The following is an 18,608-nucleotide window of genomic DNA, read 5'->3' as shown; positions in this document are numbered from 1 at the left end:
CACTCTGAGTTTACATGAGATCTGGTTGTTTTAAAAAGTGTGGCACCTCCCCCCAACCCTTCTCCTTCTCTTGCTCTCACAATGTGACATGCCTGCCCCTGCTTCACCTTCTGCCATAATTATAAGCTTCCTGAGTCTCACCAGAAGCTGAGCAGATGTTGGTGCCATGCTTGTATAGCTTGCAGAACCTTGAGCCAATTAAACCTCTTTTCTTTATAAAGTAACTAGTCTCAGGTATTCCCTTATAGTAACAAAAATAGATTAATGTATTACCCACCCTCTCTTTCACATTGCACTCTTCCAGTTGAAGCAGAAGAGAAAATTTAATGCTAAGTCAAGTTTAGACTAAGGACTGCCTAGTTTAATTACTGAGTTGACGCTATGCTCAGAGAACCTACAAGTGATCTGAATAACTGGGCCTGCAAAGTTTTCACATAATGTCAGGGGAAAGTTTCTGCCACTGAATAAAAGGATCACAGCAGACACTTTTGGTCAACCAGGAATGAAACTTATTCAAAATCCTGGTTATAATACTTACGTGGATTTCATTAGATTTTCTCTTTACAATTCCAAGAAGCTATGTTTTTGTTTTTTGTAACAAAAAAAACCCAAATAAAATATAAATTAATTTCTGTCAGCTTGGAAACCTGTATATTAACCAAATCTGTCTTTTTAGTTAATTCCAGAAGTAACTATTTATGCAAAAAAAAAAAAAATTGGGAGTATTAGTAACACCGGGTTGGGCATAAAACATAGCTTGAGACGACCTGAAATTGCTAGAATTACAGGCATATAGCACTATCTCTTTCATTCTTCCTGAAAATAATAGAATAGTTTTGATAAAAAGAGAAGTGATGATTGCAGGAGGTAGGGAGAGAGCAGAATGCAGACACTGCAGATTGAAAACTGTAGAAAGGAAAAGGTTTCATGTAAAAATAATCTGAAAATATTCCATTAAGGAACATTCTTTCATTTTCCTCCTACTTCACTGACTGCTCGTTTCAGATTCCTCTGCATGTTCTTACTCATCTCCCTAATTTCTTAGCACTGGAGTGCATTAGGCTCTCCTCTTTTCTCTTTGTCATCCACTCCTTTGGTGATCTCATTCAGTTTCACAGATGTAAATATCTTCTCTGTTACAGCTCCCACTCCTACCTGTCCCCTGAAGTCTGGTTTTGTATATCCAGTGGCTTGCCTGGCACTCCTTTGCTGAATGTCGAAAAGTTAACTCTAACTTAATATGTCCAAAAATTAGAGCCTGATCTCCCATCCTAAATCTTGTTACTTCCACAGTCTTCCCCAGTTAGTTAATGCAACTCCATTTTTCTGGTAGTTCAGTCCCAAACCCTTGAGTCATCTTTGACTCTCTTTTATAATGTACATTCTCCCTTCAGCAAATTCTGTCAGCTCAGTCTTCAAATTATGACCAGAATCTCAACATTTCTTACCTCCTTCTTTGCCACCACCCTGGCCCAAGCCACCATCATCTCCTGCTTGGATTGTGTAGCCTCCTTATTCACCTCCTTGCTTCCAACACATAATAAAGGGTGATTCTGGCAAAATGTAAGTCAATCATCCTACCCCTCTGCTCAAAATCTACCAAGGGCAGTTAAAGATCCTTACGACAACCTATAAGGTCCCACTTATGACATCTCTGACTACCTTTCACGTGGCTCACTCAGCCCTAGGCACACTGACCCCTTGCTGCGCTCAAAACACACCAGGCAAGACCTCAGGGACTTTGCACTTATAGTTACATATTTGCATGGCTTCCCCCCTCACCTCCTTTAGGTGTTTACTCAAATTTCACGTCTCAGTGAAGCCTTCTCTCAATATCCTTTGCAACCATCTACTCTCCTGATGCTATACTCCTTATGGCTTATCCCTTTCCTTGTTTTGTTTTTCTCCAAGACACTCAGCACCATATAACATCATATATATTTACTTATCTTTCTTATTTTCTGTCTGCCCAAGCTCCATGAGGGAAGGGGTGCTTTGTGTTCCGCTGGAGTCAGTAAACTATTCCTAGCACATGGTAGATGTTGGAAAAATATTTGTCACATGAATGAATGAAAGAATAACTACCCATAAGAAGGATAATAAAAAATAAACTGAACCTTTATTATAGAGACTTAACCTAAGTTATTTGGGTCTTGGGGGTAAGGTGAGCTGAGTCTACCTTATGCCTTGGACCACCCTCTGGTCTAACATTTCTTGTGCACTTACTACACTCCCTCCTTAGTTTTCCTCTTTTCTCCATTCTCTTCCATCTGCTAAGCACATGAACCACCTTTCTTCTCTGTCCTTCTTGTCTCTCATCCCTCTTATCCACCCAGCATATACTCAGTATTCCATCGAGTCCCACCAGGCAAATGCCATGGTGAATTTTGTGTCAGACATATTCTCTCAGCTTCACCTTGAGCTTTTGAAATCCAAGCACATCATGATTTTAGGTATGTTGACTATTTCTGCCTTGGGTAGTGGCTAATTTTATTCCAAAAATTATTTGTTGAGCCTCAACTACAGACGAGGCACAGTTCTAGAAGCTAGGAATACAACAACAAATAAATAAGACCGGCACTTATGTTCTCTATTCTAATATATCAGTGGTTTGTATGCAGTTATTATATGATTTACAAGGCATCCTATCTGTGCACTTAAGCAGTTGTAGGCAGCCCGCTTATTGAAAATACTGTAGAGGTTAGAGTTGCTTATGTATTTAAAATAAAAACCCTTTTCTTTAAATGCATATTTTAAGACTCTTGGATTGTTTGGGAATTGATAATAAAGAGGAGTGAGCCATAGATCACAATGGAAAAATACTTAGTTTTTTTTCTTTTTTGACGTGAAATGACTCACATCTGTGAAATGGCAAAACTCATAATAGAGATTTTTAAAAAAATGAGTTGATGAGTTTTAAGTTTAAAGCATTAACCTGAAGCCTGGGGAACTCATCTGTTTTCATGATTCCTTCCATCTCTGTTTTTTTGCTGGGCATTTATTTCCAGAGCTAAGTAAATTCCCTAGGCTTTCACCGGGAATAAGAAACTTATCTTCTGGCTGGGCGCAGTGGCTCACGCTTGTAATCCCAGTGTTTTGGGAGGCCGAAGTGGGCAGATCATGAGGTCAGGAGATCAAGACTATCCTGGCCAACGTGGTGAAACGCCATCTCTACTAAAAATACCAAAGTTAGCCTGGTGTGGCGGTGTGCGCCTGTAGTCCCAGCTACTCAGGAGGCTGAGGCAGGAGAACTGCTTGAACCCGGGAGGCGGAAGCTGCAGTGAGCCGAGATTAAGCCACTGCACTCCAGCCTGGGCGACAGAGCAAGACTCTGTCTCAAAAGAGAAAAGAAACTTATCTTCTGACTCTCATGAGGATAGACTTGGGTAGTCAAGTTTTAGATGTTCAGACACACTTGATTCAAGAAAACGTATTTTCTCTGGTTTTGGATCAACACCTCTATCTTTAATCCCCAAATTCCAAGTGGCTCTCCACCTCTACCTCTTGCAAGATGTTCTCAGCTTCAGATTTATTAGTGCCTGCATGCTTTCATGCACACACACATTTACATATCTCTTAAGCTTTCAGTCTAAAACAATGAATTGACTATTGGAACATTTCTCTTGATTCACAACTTTAGGTTTTTTCTTTTACTGAGGTAAAATTTATATACGAGCAATGCACAGGTTTTAAGTGTAAAATTCTATTAGTTTTGACAAATGTAACATCACCCAAATAGAACACTTGTATCATCTTAGAAAGATCCCTTATGCCTTATTTTTTTTTTTAAAAAAAGAACATTTAATATTAATCATTGCATGAAGAAACTTGAAATGCGCTGAAATCCTACAGTTATATATGAAAGAAATTTGAGAGGTCTTCCAAAATTTGAAAACATATTAAAAGTGCAGATGTTATTATCAGTAATAAATGTGAGGATGGGACTTTTCTGAAATGTCAATAACAAAATTGTGATCAACCATGCTGGAGAAAAGACTGGGCTATCTATTCAACCCATAGAAAATGTTACAAAATCAATCTACCACTTCACACCCACTAAGCTGGCTGTAATCAAACACAAAAACAATAATCAGTGTGGGTGAGGATGTGGAGAAATTAGAACCTTCATACATTGCTGGTAGGAATGTGTGGTGGTGCAGCCACTGTGGAAAACAGTTTGGAAGTAAAGTTAAACATACAGTTATGATATAACCCACAAATTCTACTCTGGGTAGAATTGAAAAAAGAAATGGAAACATAACATCTACATGAAAACTTGTACATAAATTTCTGTAGTAGTGTTATTCCTAACAGCCAAAAAGTAAAAACAACTGAAATGTCTATCAACTCATAAAGGGATCAATAAAATGTGGCCGATCGAAACAATGGAATATTGTTTAGCAATAAAAAATGAAGTTCTGATATACGCTACAATATGGATAAGCATTGAAAACATGATAAGTGCAAGAAGTCAGTCACAAAGACCACATATTTTATGATTCCATTTATATGAAATGTCCAGAATAGGCAAATCTGTAGAAACAGAAAGTAAATTAGTGTTTGCCAGGGACTGAGGGGTTTGGAGGGAAAAGAGGAGCGAATGCCAATGGGGATAGGTTTTTTAGGGGATGATGAAAAATTTCCAGAATTGACTCTGGTGATGATTGTACAACTCTGTGATGTGAATATGCTAAAACACATTGATTTGTACCCTTTAAATGGGTGAGTTGTATAGTATGTGAATTGGAAATTGATAAAGCTGTTTAAAAAAATCTTTCCAATGAGATGATCAAGAGTATGTAGCTAAGCTGGGCATGGTGGCTCCTGCCTGTAATCCCAGCACTTTGGGAGGCTGAGGCAGGAGGACTATTTGAGCCCAGGAGTTGGACACTAGCCTAGCCATATAGGGAGACCCCATCTCTACAATAAATAAATGAAAAGTTAGCCAGGACTGGTGGTGGTGCTTGTAGTACCAGCTACTTGGGTGGCTGAGGTGGGCGAATTACTTGAGTCTGGGAGATACAGGCTGCAGTGAGCTGTGATTGCACCACTGTACTCCAGCCTGGGCAATGGAGTGAGATACTGTCTCAAAATAAATAAATAAATAAATAAATAAATAAATAAATAAATAAATAAACAGTATGTAGCCAAAACACTTGAAGAAAAAGTATAGCTATAGCTTGAATGTCCCTGCCAACATTCATGTTGAAATTTAATTGCCATTGTAACAGGAGTAAGAGGTGATTGGGTCATAAGGGCTCTGCTGTCATGAATGCTGTTATTGAGAGAGTAAGTTAGTTATCCAGAGAACGGGCTTTTGACAAAAGGATAAGTTTGGACCCTATTTGCTTCCCATCTCTTGTGCTCGGTTGCTATGTGACGCTTTCCACCATGGAACCACCCTCGCCATGTGCTGTTGCTGTGCTCTTGGACTTCCAGCCTCCAGAACTGTGAGAGATTCATTTCTTTTCTTTATTAATTACCTAGTCTGTGGTATTCTCTTATAGCAGCAGAAAACAGGTGAAGACAAATATTACTGAAGTGTTTTAGGAAGTTTATTAATAGAAAATATTATGAGGGCAGTAGATAAAATTATTGTGTGACTTTTCTGGATTTGGTAATGTTTGTGGGATTTGTCAACTCTTAGAAACTTGTATTTGAGATTTTTGTCATTCTAAATAAGCATTCACATTGTACTAAAAATATAAATATTCCATAATCTGGGCTTTTCAGTGAACTTCAGAAATAAGAATTAACTGTATGCATGAATAATACATGATGGAATTTCATCTTCCTTTTCATTTCTTCTTTTGACCTGCAGTATATAATGTCTTGCCTACTATATAGTCTTTCTTTCCACACCACATACATTAGGGCTTATGGGAAGAGGTGGGGGAGGAATATGTTATTGGATAAATATATACTAGCCCATGCCTAGGTGGTCTGCGTGCCTCCTTTCTCTTTTTACCAAGGCAGGAGCTTGTGTATTCTCACACTGAACTTGAGCACTGGGGGCTATGGTAGCAGAAATGGGGATTCTTACTTCATTTTTAATATTTCCAAAAGCCTAACAAAATATTTACACACAAAATACATGCTGGCAAAACGAAATGTCAATGTTTATTTGATTTGCTTTAGGCTTCATTGCCTTAGTAGTGGTAACACTGGCTAATTTATGATGATCAGAACCTCTAACCATTTTACCTTTATTTATAACAGGACGAATGAATGATTATTTAATACATGTGATCAGCTTTATAAGTACAATTTTAAAATATTTTGGCTTCAGGGATAAAGCCAATTAAAAATTCTCTTTGCAATGAAAATGGGAAACACATTTCTGTGGCTTAACTTTTGAAATGCTCCTTTATTGAACATTCACTATAAGCCAGGAGCTTTCCATAATTTATCATGCGAATAACACTTCTGTAAGGCATTATTAACCCAATTTTATAAATGAGGAAACAGAGGCTCAGATTATAGATGTCTATGCCCAAATCCCTTAACTAGAAATATCACGTAAATCTATGTCCACCCTGCCTCCTATATGATTAGTTATTTTTTTTTGTTTATGAGTTGGTTAATTTCCCAGGTAAAGGCCAGTAGGCCAGCGGTCAAGCCCCAGGGTAGCAACTACATTCTGTACTCGGTCTTACTTTTGATGCTTTGCCAACAAAACCATCAGACCCCAAGGTTCAAGGAAGGCAGGAGTTGACTGAGAATAGGCACACCGGGACTGTCCGTAGGGTATGTACGCAAGGGTAAAGGCAGATCACAAACGAGAAATATGCCTGTATTAGTCCATTTTCACACTGCTGATAAAGACATACCAGAGACTGGGCAATCTTCAAATGAAAGAGGTTTATTGGACTTACAGTTCCACATGGTTGGGAGGTCTCACAATCATGGCGTAAGGCAAGAAGGAGCAAGTCACATCGTACGTGGATGGCAGTAGGCAAAGAGAGAGCTTGTGGAGCAAGCTCTCCCATTTTTAAAATCTTCAGATCTCGTGAGACTCATTCACTATCACGAGAAGAGCCCAGGAAAGACCCGCCCCCATAATCCAATCACCTCCCACAGGGTTCCTCCCATACAACTGGGGACTGTGGGAGTTACAATTCAAGATGAGATTTGGGTGGGGACACAGCCAAACCATATCAATGCCCAAGTGACTGGGGTGCTTCCAGACCTACACATCTGCTCACACTGCTGCTCTGGCAGGGGGAGCATGAGCTGTGGATGTGTTTCTGAAGTTGGAGTGAATTTGTATAAATGCATATACTCCCTCATGCTGGTTCCTCTGGTGGGTGTCCAAGGCTGCCTTTGATAGATTTCAGATGGGGCAGCCAAGGCAAAGTGGGTGACTCGTGGCCTTGGTGCATCTCAGCTATGCTCACTGGGCCGCCCATGCTGACATGGTGGGCGGGATCGTGGGGTCACCAGGGAACCTGACTCCACTCCCATCTCTAAGCTTGGCCAAGTCAGTCACTTCTTGTTATTGGGGCATCTTCTACCTGTCACTTGAAAAAGACTGTTCTTTGGAACAATAAGGCGGTAACACATACACGGGACCACCCGGTAGCCGGCCACACAGTTTCCGCCTCCAGGTGCTTGGATCCACTGAACGGACCTCCCAGGAGGTAAAGAGGGCGGATTTGAGGTCTCTCCGTCCCTTTACCAGGGGAGGGCGCCGTTCCAGCCCTTGCCTCTGTGGCACAGATCAAAGGACGGAGGAAAAAGGGTGCGGGTCTGCGGCACTAATGATCGAAAATGTAGTTTTAAGTGACCTCTCCCCGCGCACGCACTGTCGGTAGGGACAGTCCCGAGGCCAGGCTGTGGGGCGCCTGGGGGGACTCGCCTCAGGGGGAAATGGATCTTTCAGGGCTCGACAGGTCCCCGAGACTAAAGGTTCCGGCTGCGGCTCGGTGCCGGGGGAGCCGGGTCAGAGAGGCCGGGACCCCGAAGGACGCCTAGGTGCGTGTCCCGAAGCCCGCGTACCTCCAGGGCCCCGGCGAGACGGCGCCCAACTCGCGGCTCCAGTCACACGGCCCTTCCTGAGAGGAAACACCAGGGAAAGCACCTCTCACTTTTCTCAGGGTGGGAAAACTGTGAAGGAAGAAGACAAAGCAACAGGCAGGTTTCCGCTCGCGGGCTAGAAGCCGGGCCCAGGGCGGGCACGCGGCTGCGGGAGGCAGCGGAGGGTCCAGGCCGACCCAGGGCTGCACTGCGATGGTCGGGGTCGCCTCCAGCCTCCCCCGGAGGCCCCGCCCTACCCTGGAGACGCCGCCTCCGCCCCGGAGGCCCTGCCCCCTCCCCCTCCCCGAGGCGCCGGCCCCGCCTCTCCGCCCTCCGCCCTCCGCCCCCCCGGGCCCGCCACCACCGGCCCCGCCAGCGCCGCCTTCGCTTTGACGTTACTGGGGGCCGGGCGGGCGACCGCCGCGGGCTCGCAGCCTCGCCAGCCTCCGCCAGGGTGCGCGCGGGCTGCCGCCGCTCGGCCGTCCCGGGAGCCCAACAAAGAGCACGCGGCGCTGGCCGCCGGCACTCGCGCCCTGAGGCTGCGGCCCCAGAGCGCCCGGCGGCGGTTTCGGCGCGCAGCCGGGCGGGCGATGGAAGATGGAAGGAAGGAGCGCCGCGGTGAGCTCCGGGGCCGGGGCGCGGGCGCGGGGGGCGCACGCGGCGCCGCTGTCCGACGTGGGGTTTGTGTTGCTTTGTCGCCGCTCTGTCCCCCAGGATCCCGGGGCCACCTGGGTTTCTGCTGTCTCGATAGGTGCTGGGTACGATTTTCCTCTTCGCGCTTGCTTGCTTTGTGTTTGTTAGGAGCCCAGCAGGGTCAACTTTGTGGTCTTAAGGTTTAGGTGTTTTAGTTCATCCCTCTGCTTTGAAAACCTCAGACGTGGGAGAAAAGCTATCAAAAGAAGGCAACATGAAAGAGGACCTCATATGTCGATCTTCCTCTGCCCAGTCAGCTTGTATTTAGGGACTATCACGTTTCTGTCAGGAAAAAAAAAAAAAAAAAAAAAAAGAACAAACACACACGAGAAAACAAAACCTAAACTAAACAAACTTGAATTGAGCGAGCAAATAGACAAGGGAAGATTATTCGGTGCAATTCCCAGGAGCTTTTACAGATGTTTAAGTCATTCTGTTTTACATGCATTTAACTTTATCCGCTGTTTTCAGCTTTCAGTTCTGGCGAAAGATGTTCTGATTTTTTTTTTTTAAACACATTAACACCTATTAGAGAACGTGGGTTTAGAATGTTGTTGGTGATCTAAATAATAAATGTTTCGTTTTGCCATTCCCCTCTATGTCAAAGGATGTTAAACGCCCACTAGGCAGAGAATGGAATGGGCACCACGATTGCATTTTCTAGACACTGGTTCTCCCGACAGTGGAATCCAGGATTTCCGCTCCAGAATAACTCTTGAGTGGGTCCAGGTGTTGGTGTAGGGAAGACGGAGATCTGGAAAATTACTGTAAGTGGGATTCTGGCGACAAATGCCTCAATGCATTCGTTGTAATTGAGTATGTGCAAAGGATTTTGCAAAGCCCGGTAACCAGGTGAGCAGGATAGGATTTCTGCTTTCAAGGAGCGTGCTTGAGAGCTTGCCTAGGAGAGACTTCTGCGTAGGCTACCATGGAGGATCTCAGAGGAAGCTTCTGGCCTCCGGGCTTGGAAGTTCTCAGAGAGAAGCTGGCAGTTATGCTGGACCTTGAAAGGGAGGGGTTGGTTGGATTTTTGTGAGATGTGAGGGAAAGGATGTTCCCTGCTGAAGGAAAGGAAATTCACTTTCTACCCTTTTCCAAGAAATGATCCTTTCTTTTCTGAGAGTATTTACAAACCGAGAGATTTTCTTTTAAAAAAGTCATGAAATTCCTCTTCAGCAGTTGAAAGTGCAACATGCTTAACATCACCAGTAAAGCAAATGCAGAATAAATTAGCACCTTTTCAACCAGTTTTTAGTGGCTGACTGGATGTCCTTCCACAGCTTTTTTATATCCATCCACAAGTGATTTGTCTTGTTAGACATTTCATTAATAGAAGCTGTTTGTACCAACAGGAGTAGAGTAGTATCAAGGAAGAGACTTGGATCAGTAGGTAGGACACCTAGCTTAGAGGCTTTGCCGCTGACTGGGTGCGTTTTTGCCACAGTCTTGGGCAAATTATTTAACCTCTGTCGTTACAGTTTCCTGGAAGGGTGAGGGGATTAGGTAGATGCTCTTTCAGAGCCTTCTAGCCCTACCATTTGATGTTTCTACGTCTAGACACGTTTAATGTATTACTTATTCAGTGACGTACTCTTAATTTCACATTCTAAATATCTGTTTGTGTGTTCTGTGAATGGATCAGCACTCTTATCCTGGCCATTGAATGTGAGAGAGTGATTACAACTACAAAGCTAAAATAACCTCATTAAGGCAAAATTCCATGGTTGAATTTTTTTTTTTTTAAAATGTGAGCATAAGAAGCTTGATTTGCCAATCTTAATGTGTGTTTTCTTTAAAAAAAAGTTTTGTTGACACTGTTCATTTCATTTGTGACCAAAGAATAATATATACCTTATTATGTACATTGCACTTAAGCAATTGATTTCTGCTTTTAATTAGATGCTAGCAATTTAAAAAATTTGGTAATCTTGGAAATTCTTAAAGGCTAGTAAATCTTGGGGATTTGGAAATAAAAAAATGAAATAAGATGAAATTAGCTCATTGAAAAAGAAAAATTTAGAGGTACTTTCTATCAATGGCTCTGCCCTCTTTCTAAAACCTTGATATTTACATACTTGTTTGCCAACCCCGATAGAAAAGTATTTGAGTGGAATTTAGCATGGCATTACATTGAAAAAAACATGTCCATGGTACTACTACTTTTGGAGGTGATTTTTTTTTTTCTTCTATAGAAATTCAGGAGTGATGTGTCATGCCTTATTCAAAAACTAAGACACCAGTGTGGTGATGGGTTAATTGCAGTCTTGGTTAAGAGATGCTGAGGCAAAACCATGCGAATATTAAAATGTGTATGTGCTTTGGCTTCAAGACTGGTTTGTTTGAGGTTTACATGGGGTAATGTCATTTGGACATTACGAAAAGAGCATGTCTTTGGGTTTGGGTTGGATTGGGAGGTGAGTTATGGATAGTGATCGTTTCCAATTTTTGGAAATGAATTCTGACATGACTGAGGTTGAGTCAGACTGTAAAAAAATAATCTGGTGACCAAAATCTGTGGAGTTTAGTATGTGAATCAGGCTTATAGGAGGCTGGGGGTCTAGTCTGACCTTGAATTACTGCTTTTGTGATTCTCACCATTTAGGGGTTCTTCCCGGACCATCTGGGCCAAGCACAGAGGTCCTTGACTTCCCTTTGCTAAGGGTGGAGGTGTTTTCACTTTGAATATTGCCTCTCAGTTCTTCCTAGTTCTTTTACAGTTAAACCAGCCTGGCTTTCATTTAGGAGAGTACAGGATCCATGTGAAATTCTCCAGAGCATTTGTTCAGAGTGCCCATATCTTGACAGCTTGTGTTGTTTGTGATGTTGTATGCAGACTTAGAGATTTGCTGGAAAGAATTTAAGTGGTGGCATTATTTTTTCAAAGAGTGTTTCTGAATTACTTTAACCATCTTTCAGGGACATTTTTCACAAGCTCCAAATTAAGTAGTGTTGTAGTGACCGTTGCAATTTACAATGGAGAAAAAGGATAATTTGCAGCATGTAGTTAACAAGTTATTCTTAATTCCAAATTACCAAATGTCCATGCCTCATTTGAAAATAAGGCATAACTCATAACATTAATAATGAATCTTTGCTTGTGCTATCTTATTTATATAAAAATAGCACATGTCCCTGCAGTGCTTGTTTGCCCTACCAAAAGAAAGGTTTTTCACTGCACCCAGAAGGTCAACAAACTTGGGCCCAGTTGGTGCCTAGTGGGCAGGGACTTTGTTGACACTTCAGGGCACAGAGGTGGCAGAGCATTTTCTCTCTTGGTGACACCTGTGGTGTGAGGGATCCGCCCGCTCTTCTCCCCTTCCTGCATGTCCGAGCTAGGCTGTGTTCATGGAAGACCATTCACTCCTTGAGGCTTACTTTGCAGCAAACAGCCATATGGTTTGAAATTCCCTTTCCTCTGAGTATACATCAGTGAGATGAATCAGAATAATTTATACATGTTGAAGGACATTTTTAAAAGATTATTATTGGAGTTAGGGATTTAGGATAACTGGGAAAATTAACATTTTGACCTAGTCTGGTGTTCTTTTCTTACATAGTATTTTCATGTGGATCTTCTGAGAAAGCAGCCTTTTCTTTTCAGTTTCCTGTTAAGTCCTGATTTTTTGTTGTTGTTGTTGTTGACACAAGATCTCACACTGTCACCCAGGCTGGAGTGCAATGGTGCGATCTCAGCTCACTGCAACCTCTGCCTCTCAGGCTCAAACGCTTCTCCGGTCTCAGCCTCCCGAGCGGCTGGGACCACAGATACACGCGACCGTGCCCAGCTTAAGTTTTGTATTTTTAGTAGAGACGGGGTTTCATCATGTTGCCCAGGCTGGTCTCGAACTCCTGAGCTCAGGTGATCTGCCTTCCTTAGCCTCCCAAAGTGCTGGGATTACAGGCATGAGCCACCATGCCCGGCCAAGTTCTAACTTTTGGAAAACGCTTGTTTTAAGTGATATTTTCCAGGCATGGGGCATTTTTACAATCATAGCTAATATTTATTGAGTTCTTACTCGGGTTGTCTCCCTTAGTCCCCATGACAGCCCATGAGGTCAGTACTGTCATTATCTCCATTCTGAAGTCGGGAGAGGTTAACCTACTCAAGATCCCACAGTGAGTAACTGGCAGAGCTGAGACTTTAAACTCAGGTCGTCCAATTTTCTTAACCACTGTTCTGTTTTTATGTCTGAAAGTTAGCACTGTGTATTGCAGAAACTGAGCTCTTTGGCTCTAATATTTAGATTATTTGAGTCTTAGAATCTGAATATTGGATGACTAATTCATCATCAACCATTATTTTATACATTTGTTGGCTTAATAGTGGGACCAGATTTGTTGTTTGGCTCAAGAGATAGAAATGGTGTAATTAAACAACAACAACAACAAAACCGCTGGGGTGTCTAAAAGGATCGCTATAGGACCACATGTGAGGAGTTCCACGTAGTTATATGTCATTAACTGGAATTCACAATAAAGCAGATCAACAAATTAAGATGGAACGTAAGGCTCACCTATTTTAATTTCTAATTGCATCACCTTAGAGAAGTGATCTCGAGGCTTCAACCACAGTGGGTATTGACACAGAGAAGACTGCTTTTCCTTGTTATTTCTTCCCATGAGCTGGGGCTTAGAGGTTGTTGAGAAAAGGAGCTTGAAACAATAAGGAGGAGGATGGGGAATGAGCTCAGGGCATTCATAAGATCAGGCGGCAGCTGCTCCCTGTTTCCCTGGCCTTCTGTTCTCAGACCTTTGCTAAGAAAAAGTGAATTATAGAAATGGAGCAGCTTGGTTTTCTTATGCCTATTTGGTCTGTGGACAAGAGAAGTAGAAAATTTAAATGGAAGCAGCTATAGCTTCTTTTGTTTGGCCTCTAGGAGATTACTGGTTAAGGGCCAGTGGAACTGCTTTTCTGTGTATATGGAAACTTACATGCTTTTTTGAATGTAGATTTTCAAAAATGTACTTTCCAAGAAGTTATTTGATAGGCACAGTTTTAGATTGAGTCATAGGACACTGGGAGAGGGGAAATTTAGGTTTAAGAGTGATGGCACAGACGATGCCATTAGATGGTTGCTGTCTTTGTGACTGTATTATTTTCTGGCAAAGTTATATTGGAAAAATGCTGAGAAATTGACAGCAGGCTTTGTGATCTTCCAGAGTGTCTCCTCTGGCTCTGCCTTCATGTCCCTACAAGGTGCAAGTAGTGAGTGTTTCAAGAAGCAAGACATTTCTTGAGTCTGAAACTTTGTTTGAGTATCAGAGTTCCTTTTGGGCAGATTTTGATGTTTTGCCGATTCATTTCTAGTGGCTACCAAAGGTCTGAGAGCTGCCTTCCCCACCTACTGATGCTTATTTCTCTCTATAAAAATCTCCCTTGGCCGGGTGCCGTGGCTCACGCCTGTAATCCCAGCACTTTGGGAGCCCAAGGTGGGCGGATCACCTGAGGTCAGCGGAGTTCGAGACCAGCCTGGCCATCACGGTGGAGCCCTCTCTTTACTAAAAATACAAAAATTAGCTGGGCGTGGTGGCAGGTGCCTGTAATCCCAGCTACTTGGGAAGCTGAGGCACGAGAATCGCTTGAACCCAGGAGGCGGAAGTTGCGGTGAGCTGAGATCGTGCCATTGCACTCCACCCTGGGCAACAGAGCGAGACTCCCTCTCAAAAACAAAAATAAAAAATCTCTCTTGAAGAAAAGTTAACCATTGCTTTCCATGAGCTAATATCTGACAGTATCAAGGCAGAGACTGAAGTACAGATATTATTATGCTATTCATTTGTTCTTTCAGCAAATATTAAATGCTTACCATGTGCTGAGCTCAGTGTACGCTCCAAAAAACCTTGTCCACTGACCTTGGCAAACCTCACTTGGATCGTACTAGTGTGAGTCAAACTTCACAATCAGCAAATACTGAAACTGCAGTACCTAGGAACTCAGAACTTGTGAACTTGGTAGAATCGATGCAGTTATTGCCTGAATCAGCATTGTTCAATAGAGCTTTTACTATGATGGAAACGTCCCATATTTGCCCTGTCCAATAAGATAGTCAGTAGCTACATGTGGCTACTAAGCATGTGAAATGTGGCTAGTGAGATTTAAGAACTGAATTTTAAATTTTATTTAATTTCAATAATTTAAATAGTTTCAGGCAACTGGTAACTACTATATGAGACAGTGCTACTTTACAGCAAAAGTGCTTTTTTAATAGATGGCATTATCTGTCCTGAGCTGTCATTTCTCTCCCTCTCTTTATTTATTTTTTTTGAGACGGGATCTCACTCTGTCGCCAAGGCTGGAGTGCAGTGGCAAGATCTTGGCTCACTGCAACCTCTACCATGCGCTCAAGCAATTCTCCTGCGTCAGCCTCCAGAGTAGCTGGGACTACAGGTGTGCACCACCACGCCTGGCTGTTTTGTATTTTTAGTGGGTACAGGGTTTCGCCATGTTAGCCAGGCTGGTCTCGAACTCCTGACCTCAGGTGATCTGTCCCCGTCAGCCTCCCAAAGTGCTGGGATTACAGGCGTGAGCCACTGGGCCCGGCCGGTTGCAGTTGACTTTTTGTTGCAAGCTGTGGATGGTTCCCTAATTTCTAGCCCTCTTTGAATCTGCCTAGCATCACAGTGAATATTCAGGTGGGCAGTGCTGCGTATCAAAGCTAAGGTGTTTTGGGGACACCTGCAGGGCTGTCTGGGAGGCCCAGTTGATTTTCACTGTAGATGAAATTGACAGGAAAAATGCCTGAATAGCATCTATATTGACAAGGATTGTGCTAAGTTTTAAAGATAGGTAAGTGAAGGTGCCTGTGTCCCGTGGTTAGAAATAAGGAACACTCTAATAAGGCAGTGGAACGGAGACAAAGGTCATACTCTTTATCCCCAAATACTTTGTCGTGACAAGTCTGGAAGGTAGACAGTCACATTCGCAGGCTCCAGGATTTCTTCAGAGTCAGCCATGTAGGAGTAATCTTGAGGATAGCAGTGTGAAATTCTCATGGTTAGACCTCTGTTGAAATACGTTTTAATTTTGAGTTTTGTAATTTGTGGTGGAAACACAACAACATCAAGGCATAAAGACAACATAAAAACACAACATAAAAACATCAAATGCAAAAGCGTGGGGATAGGAAGAGGAGAAAGAATGACATCTATTTAGTATTTATTATGTGCTAGGTACTATGTGAAACATAGTATGTGTGAGTGTGTGTATGTGTGCATCTGTATGTATTTATATATTCTTTTTTTACTTTTTTTGAGATGGAGTTTCGCTCTTGTCACCCAGGCTGGAGTGCAATGGTGCGATCTTGGCTTGCTGCAACCTCCGCCTCCCAGGTTCAAGTGATTCTCCTCCCTCAGCCTCCTGAGTAGCTGAGATTACAGGCATGTGCCACCACACGCAGCTAATTTTTGTATTTTTAGTAGAGACGGGGTTTCCCCATGTTGGCCAGGATGGTCTTAGACTCTTGACCTCATGATCTGCCTGCCTCAGCCTCCCAGAGTGCTGGGATTACAGGCGTGAGCCACCGTGCCTGGCCTATATATCCTTTATAGTATTGAAAGGTAGGTGGTGTCTCCATTTTCAGAGGATGAAATTGAGGCTCATGGAGATAAAATGGGATCCTTTTTTAAAACAACTTTATTGAGATATTCACATACTATACCATTCACCCCTTTAAAGTGTACATTCATTGATTTTTAGTATGTTCATTGAGTTGTGCAACCGTCACCATAGTTAATTTTAGAGCATATTCATCACTTCAAAAACAAAGCCCAGGCCAGGCACAGTGGCTCACACCTGTAATCTCAGTACTTTGGGAAGCCAAGGTAGGAGGATCTCTTGAGCTCAGGAGTTTGAGACCAGTCTGGGCAACATAGTGAGACACCTTTAATAGCAAAAAAATTTAAAAATTAGCTGAGCGTGGTGATGCGTACCTGTAATTGCAGCAACTCAGGAGTCTGAGGCGGGAGGATTGCTTGCGCCCAGGAGGTTGAGGCTGCCGTGTGTCGTGATTGCATCACTGTGCTCTAGTCTGAGTGACAGAGTGAGACCCTGTCTCAAAACAAAACAAAACAGAACAAAAGCCCCCAAAAATTCCGGTCTCATAAGTTGCCACCTCTCCCTGTTGCTCCTGTCCCTCATAACAGGCAACTACTAACCTGTTTTCTGAGTCTGGATTTTGCTGTTCTACATATATCATGTAAATGAAATAATACAAAATATGGCCTTTTGTAGCTGGCGTTTTTTCTCATGTTTTCAGTGCTCATCCATGAAGTAGCATGTGTTAGTACTTCATTGCTCGTTACTGCTGAATAGTATGCCATTGACTAGGTGGGTCGCATTTTATTTATCCATTCATCAGTTGATGTGTTGTTTCCACTTTTGACAGTTGGAAATCATGCCATTCTGAACACAAGCGTACAAGTTTTGTAGCCATTCTAGTGGGTGTGAGGTGGTATCTCATTGTGGTTTTGCTTTTCACTTCCTAATGACTAATGATGATGAATATAATTTCACGTGCTTATTGGCTGTATTCGTCCATTTTCACACTGCTGATAAAGACATTCCTGAGACTGGGCAATTTACAAAAGAAAGAGGTTTAATGGAATTACAGTTCCACATGGCTGGGAAGGCCTCACAATCACGGTGGAAAGCAAGAAGGAGCAAGTCATGTGTTACATGTATGGCAGCAGGCAAAGAGAGAGCTTGTGTGGGCAAATTCCCATTTTTAAAGCCATCAGATCTCGTGAGACTCATTACAATCAAGAGAACAGCATTGGAAAGACTCACCCCTGTAATTCAATTACCTTCCACTGGCTTCCTCCCATGACACGTGGGAATTGTGGAAGTTACAATTCAAGATGAGTTTTGGGTGAGGACACAGCCAAACCGTGTCATTAGCCATCTGTGTATTTTCTTTGGAGAAGTGTCTATTCAGATCCTTTGATCGTTTTTAAATTATGTTATTTGTCTATGTACTGTTAAATGTTAAGCATTGTTTTTATATTACGGGTTCAAGTCTCTTATCAGATATATGCTTTGCAAATAGCTTCTCTACTTCTGTGGGTTGTCTTTTCTCTTTCTTCTTCCTGACCTTCGAAATAAGTGAGGTTCTTTATCTTAAACAGAGCAGCAGAGGGCTTAGCACAGTTCTGGGCCCTCACATATTTTCCAAAGTGAGTTACCAAAACTTTAAGTATGATGACTTGTGTAACAAATATTGTTTTTTAAATATCTGGTTGGAAGAAGGATGGAGATTTAACCTTTGCCTGAGCTATTTGAGAGGGACCAGAAAGCTCTGAGGACTTGAGACTCTTATGTATACTGAAAGGAAATTTTGGAAGCCAGTTCTCTGAAGACTTTTATGTATAGAAAATAGTGTTCTCCTCCTGGATTAGACAGAGAATTGCTTGAAAGAAGGACACTGTACCTAGAAGACCCTTCTTGATCTTTTTAGGTACTGTAATGTCATGATCTAAATAGTGTTTCCCAAACTTGTCTATCAAGAATTACCTGGTTTCAGATTTCTAGGGCTGCCCGAAGATTCTGGTACAGTGGTTTTGAAGGAGCAGTCTTCATAATCACCCCATGCGAGTCTTAAGATCGGAATGTTTGGGAAACTGATCTTACCTGGTAATAATGATGACCTTAGTGGTTGCCCCTAGAGCTTAATTAGTTCTCTTTAGTGGGTGTGGTCTCCAGTTGACAAACATCCCTCATCAGGGAGATTACAAGGAGCTGATCAAGCCAGTCTGGCTACGTTGCTTACCTCATCACTGGGTCTTGATCCAAGACAACCCAAGTCCCCCACCCCCTCACCCCCTGCCAATGTGGTAGAGATGGTTCATAAAAATTTAAACCAGGCTCACAGACATTTTCAAGTTTTAAGGTTGCCACCACTCTC

At 42.6% G+C, this 18,608-nt stretch overlaps 1 protein-coding gene across 2 annotated transcripts in view; it reads left to right on the top strand.

Annotated features, from left to right (window-relative positions):
- Window positions 1–18,608, top strand: part of PSD3 (pleckstrin and Sec7 domain containing 3) — a 704,060-nt gene that overhangs the window by 210,392 nt on the left and 475,060 nt on the right. The window contains exon 1 of one of the 2 annotated variants that reach the window (XM_021942810.2): window positions 8,516–8,634. The exons of the other annotated variant lie outside the window; for it this stretch is intronic. Within the exon in view, the coding sequence (XP_021798502.2) occupies window positions 8,614–8,634 (21 nt within the window). The 5' untranslated portion in view covers window positions 8,516–8,613. Of the gene's footprint in view, window positions 1–8,515; window positions 8,635–18,608 lie in introns of those variants that run through there. 2 annotated transcript variants of the gene reach the window in all.

The sequence above is a fragment of the Papio anubis genome, chromosome 8 (genome assembly GCF_008728515.1).
Source record: "Papio anubis isolate 15944 chromosome 8, Panubis1.0, whole genome shotgun sequence".
Classification (NCBI taxonomy): Eukaryota; Metazoa; Chordata; class Mammalia; order Primates; family Cercopithecidae; genus Papio; species Papio anubis.
The sequence above is the reverse complement of the archived record's forward strand: the minus strand, read 5'-3'. Positions and strand labels throughout refer to the sequence as shown.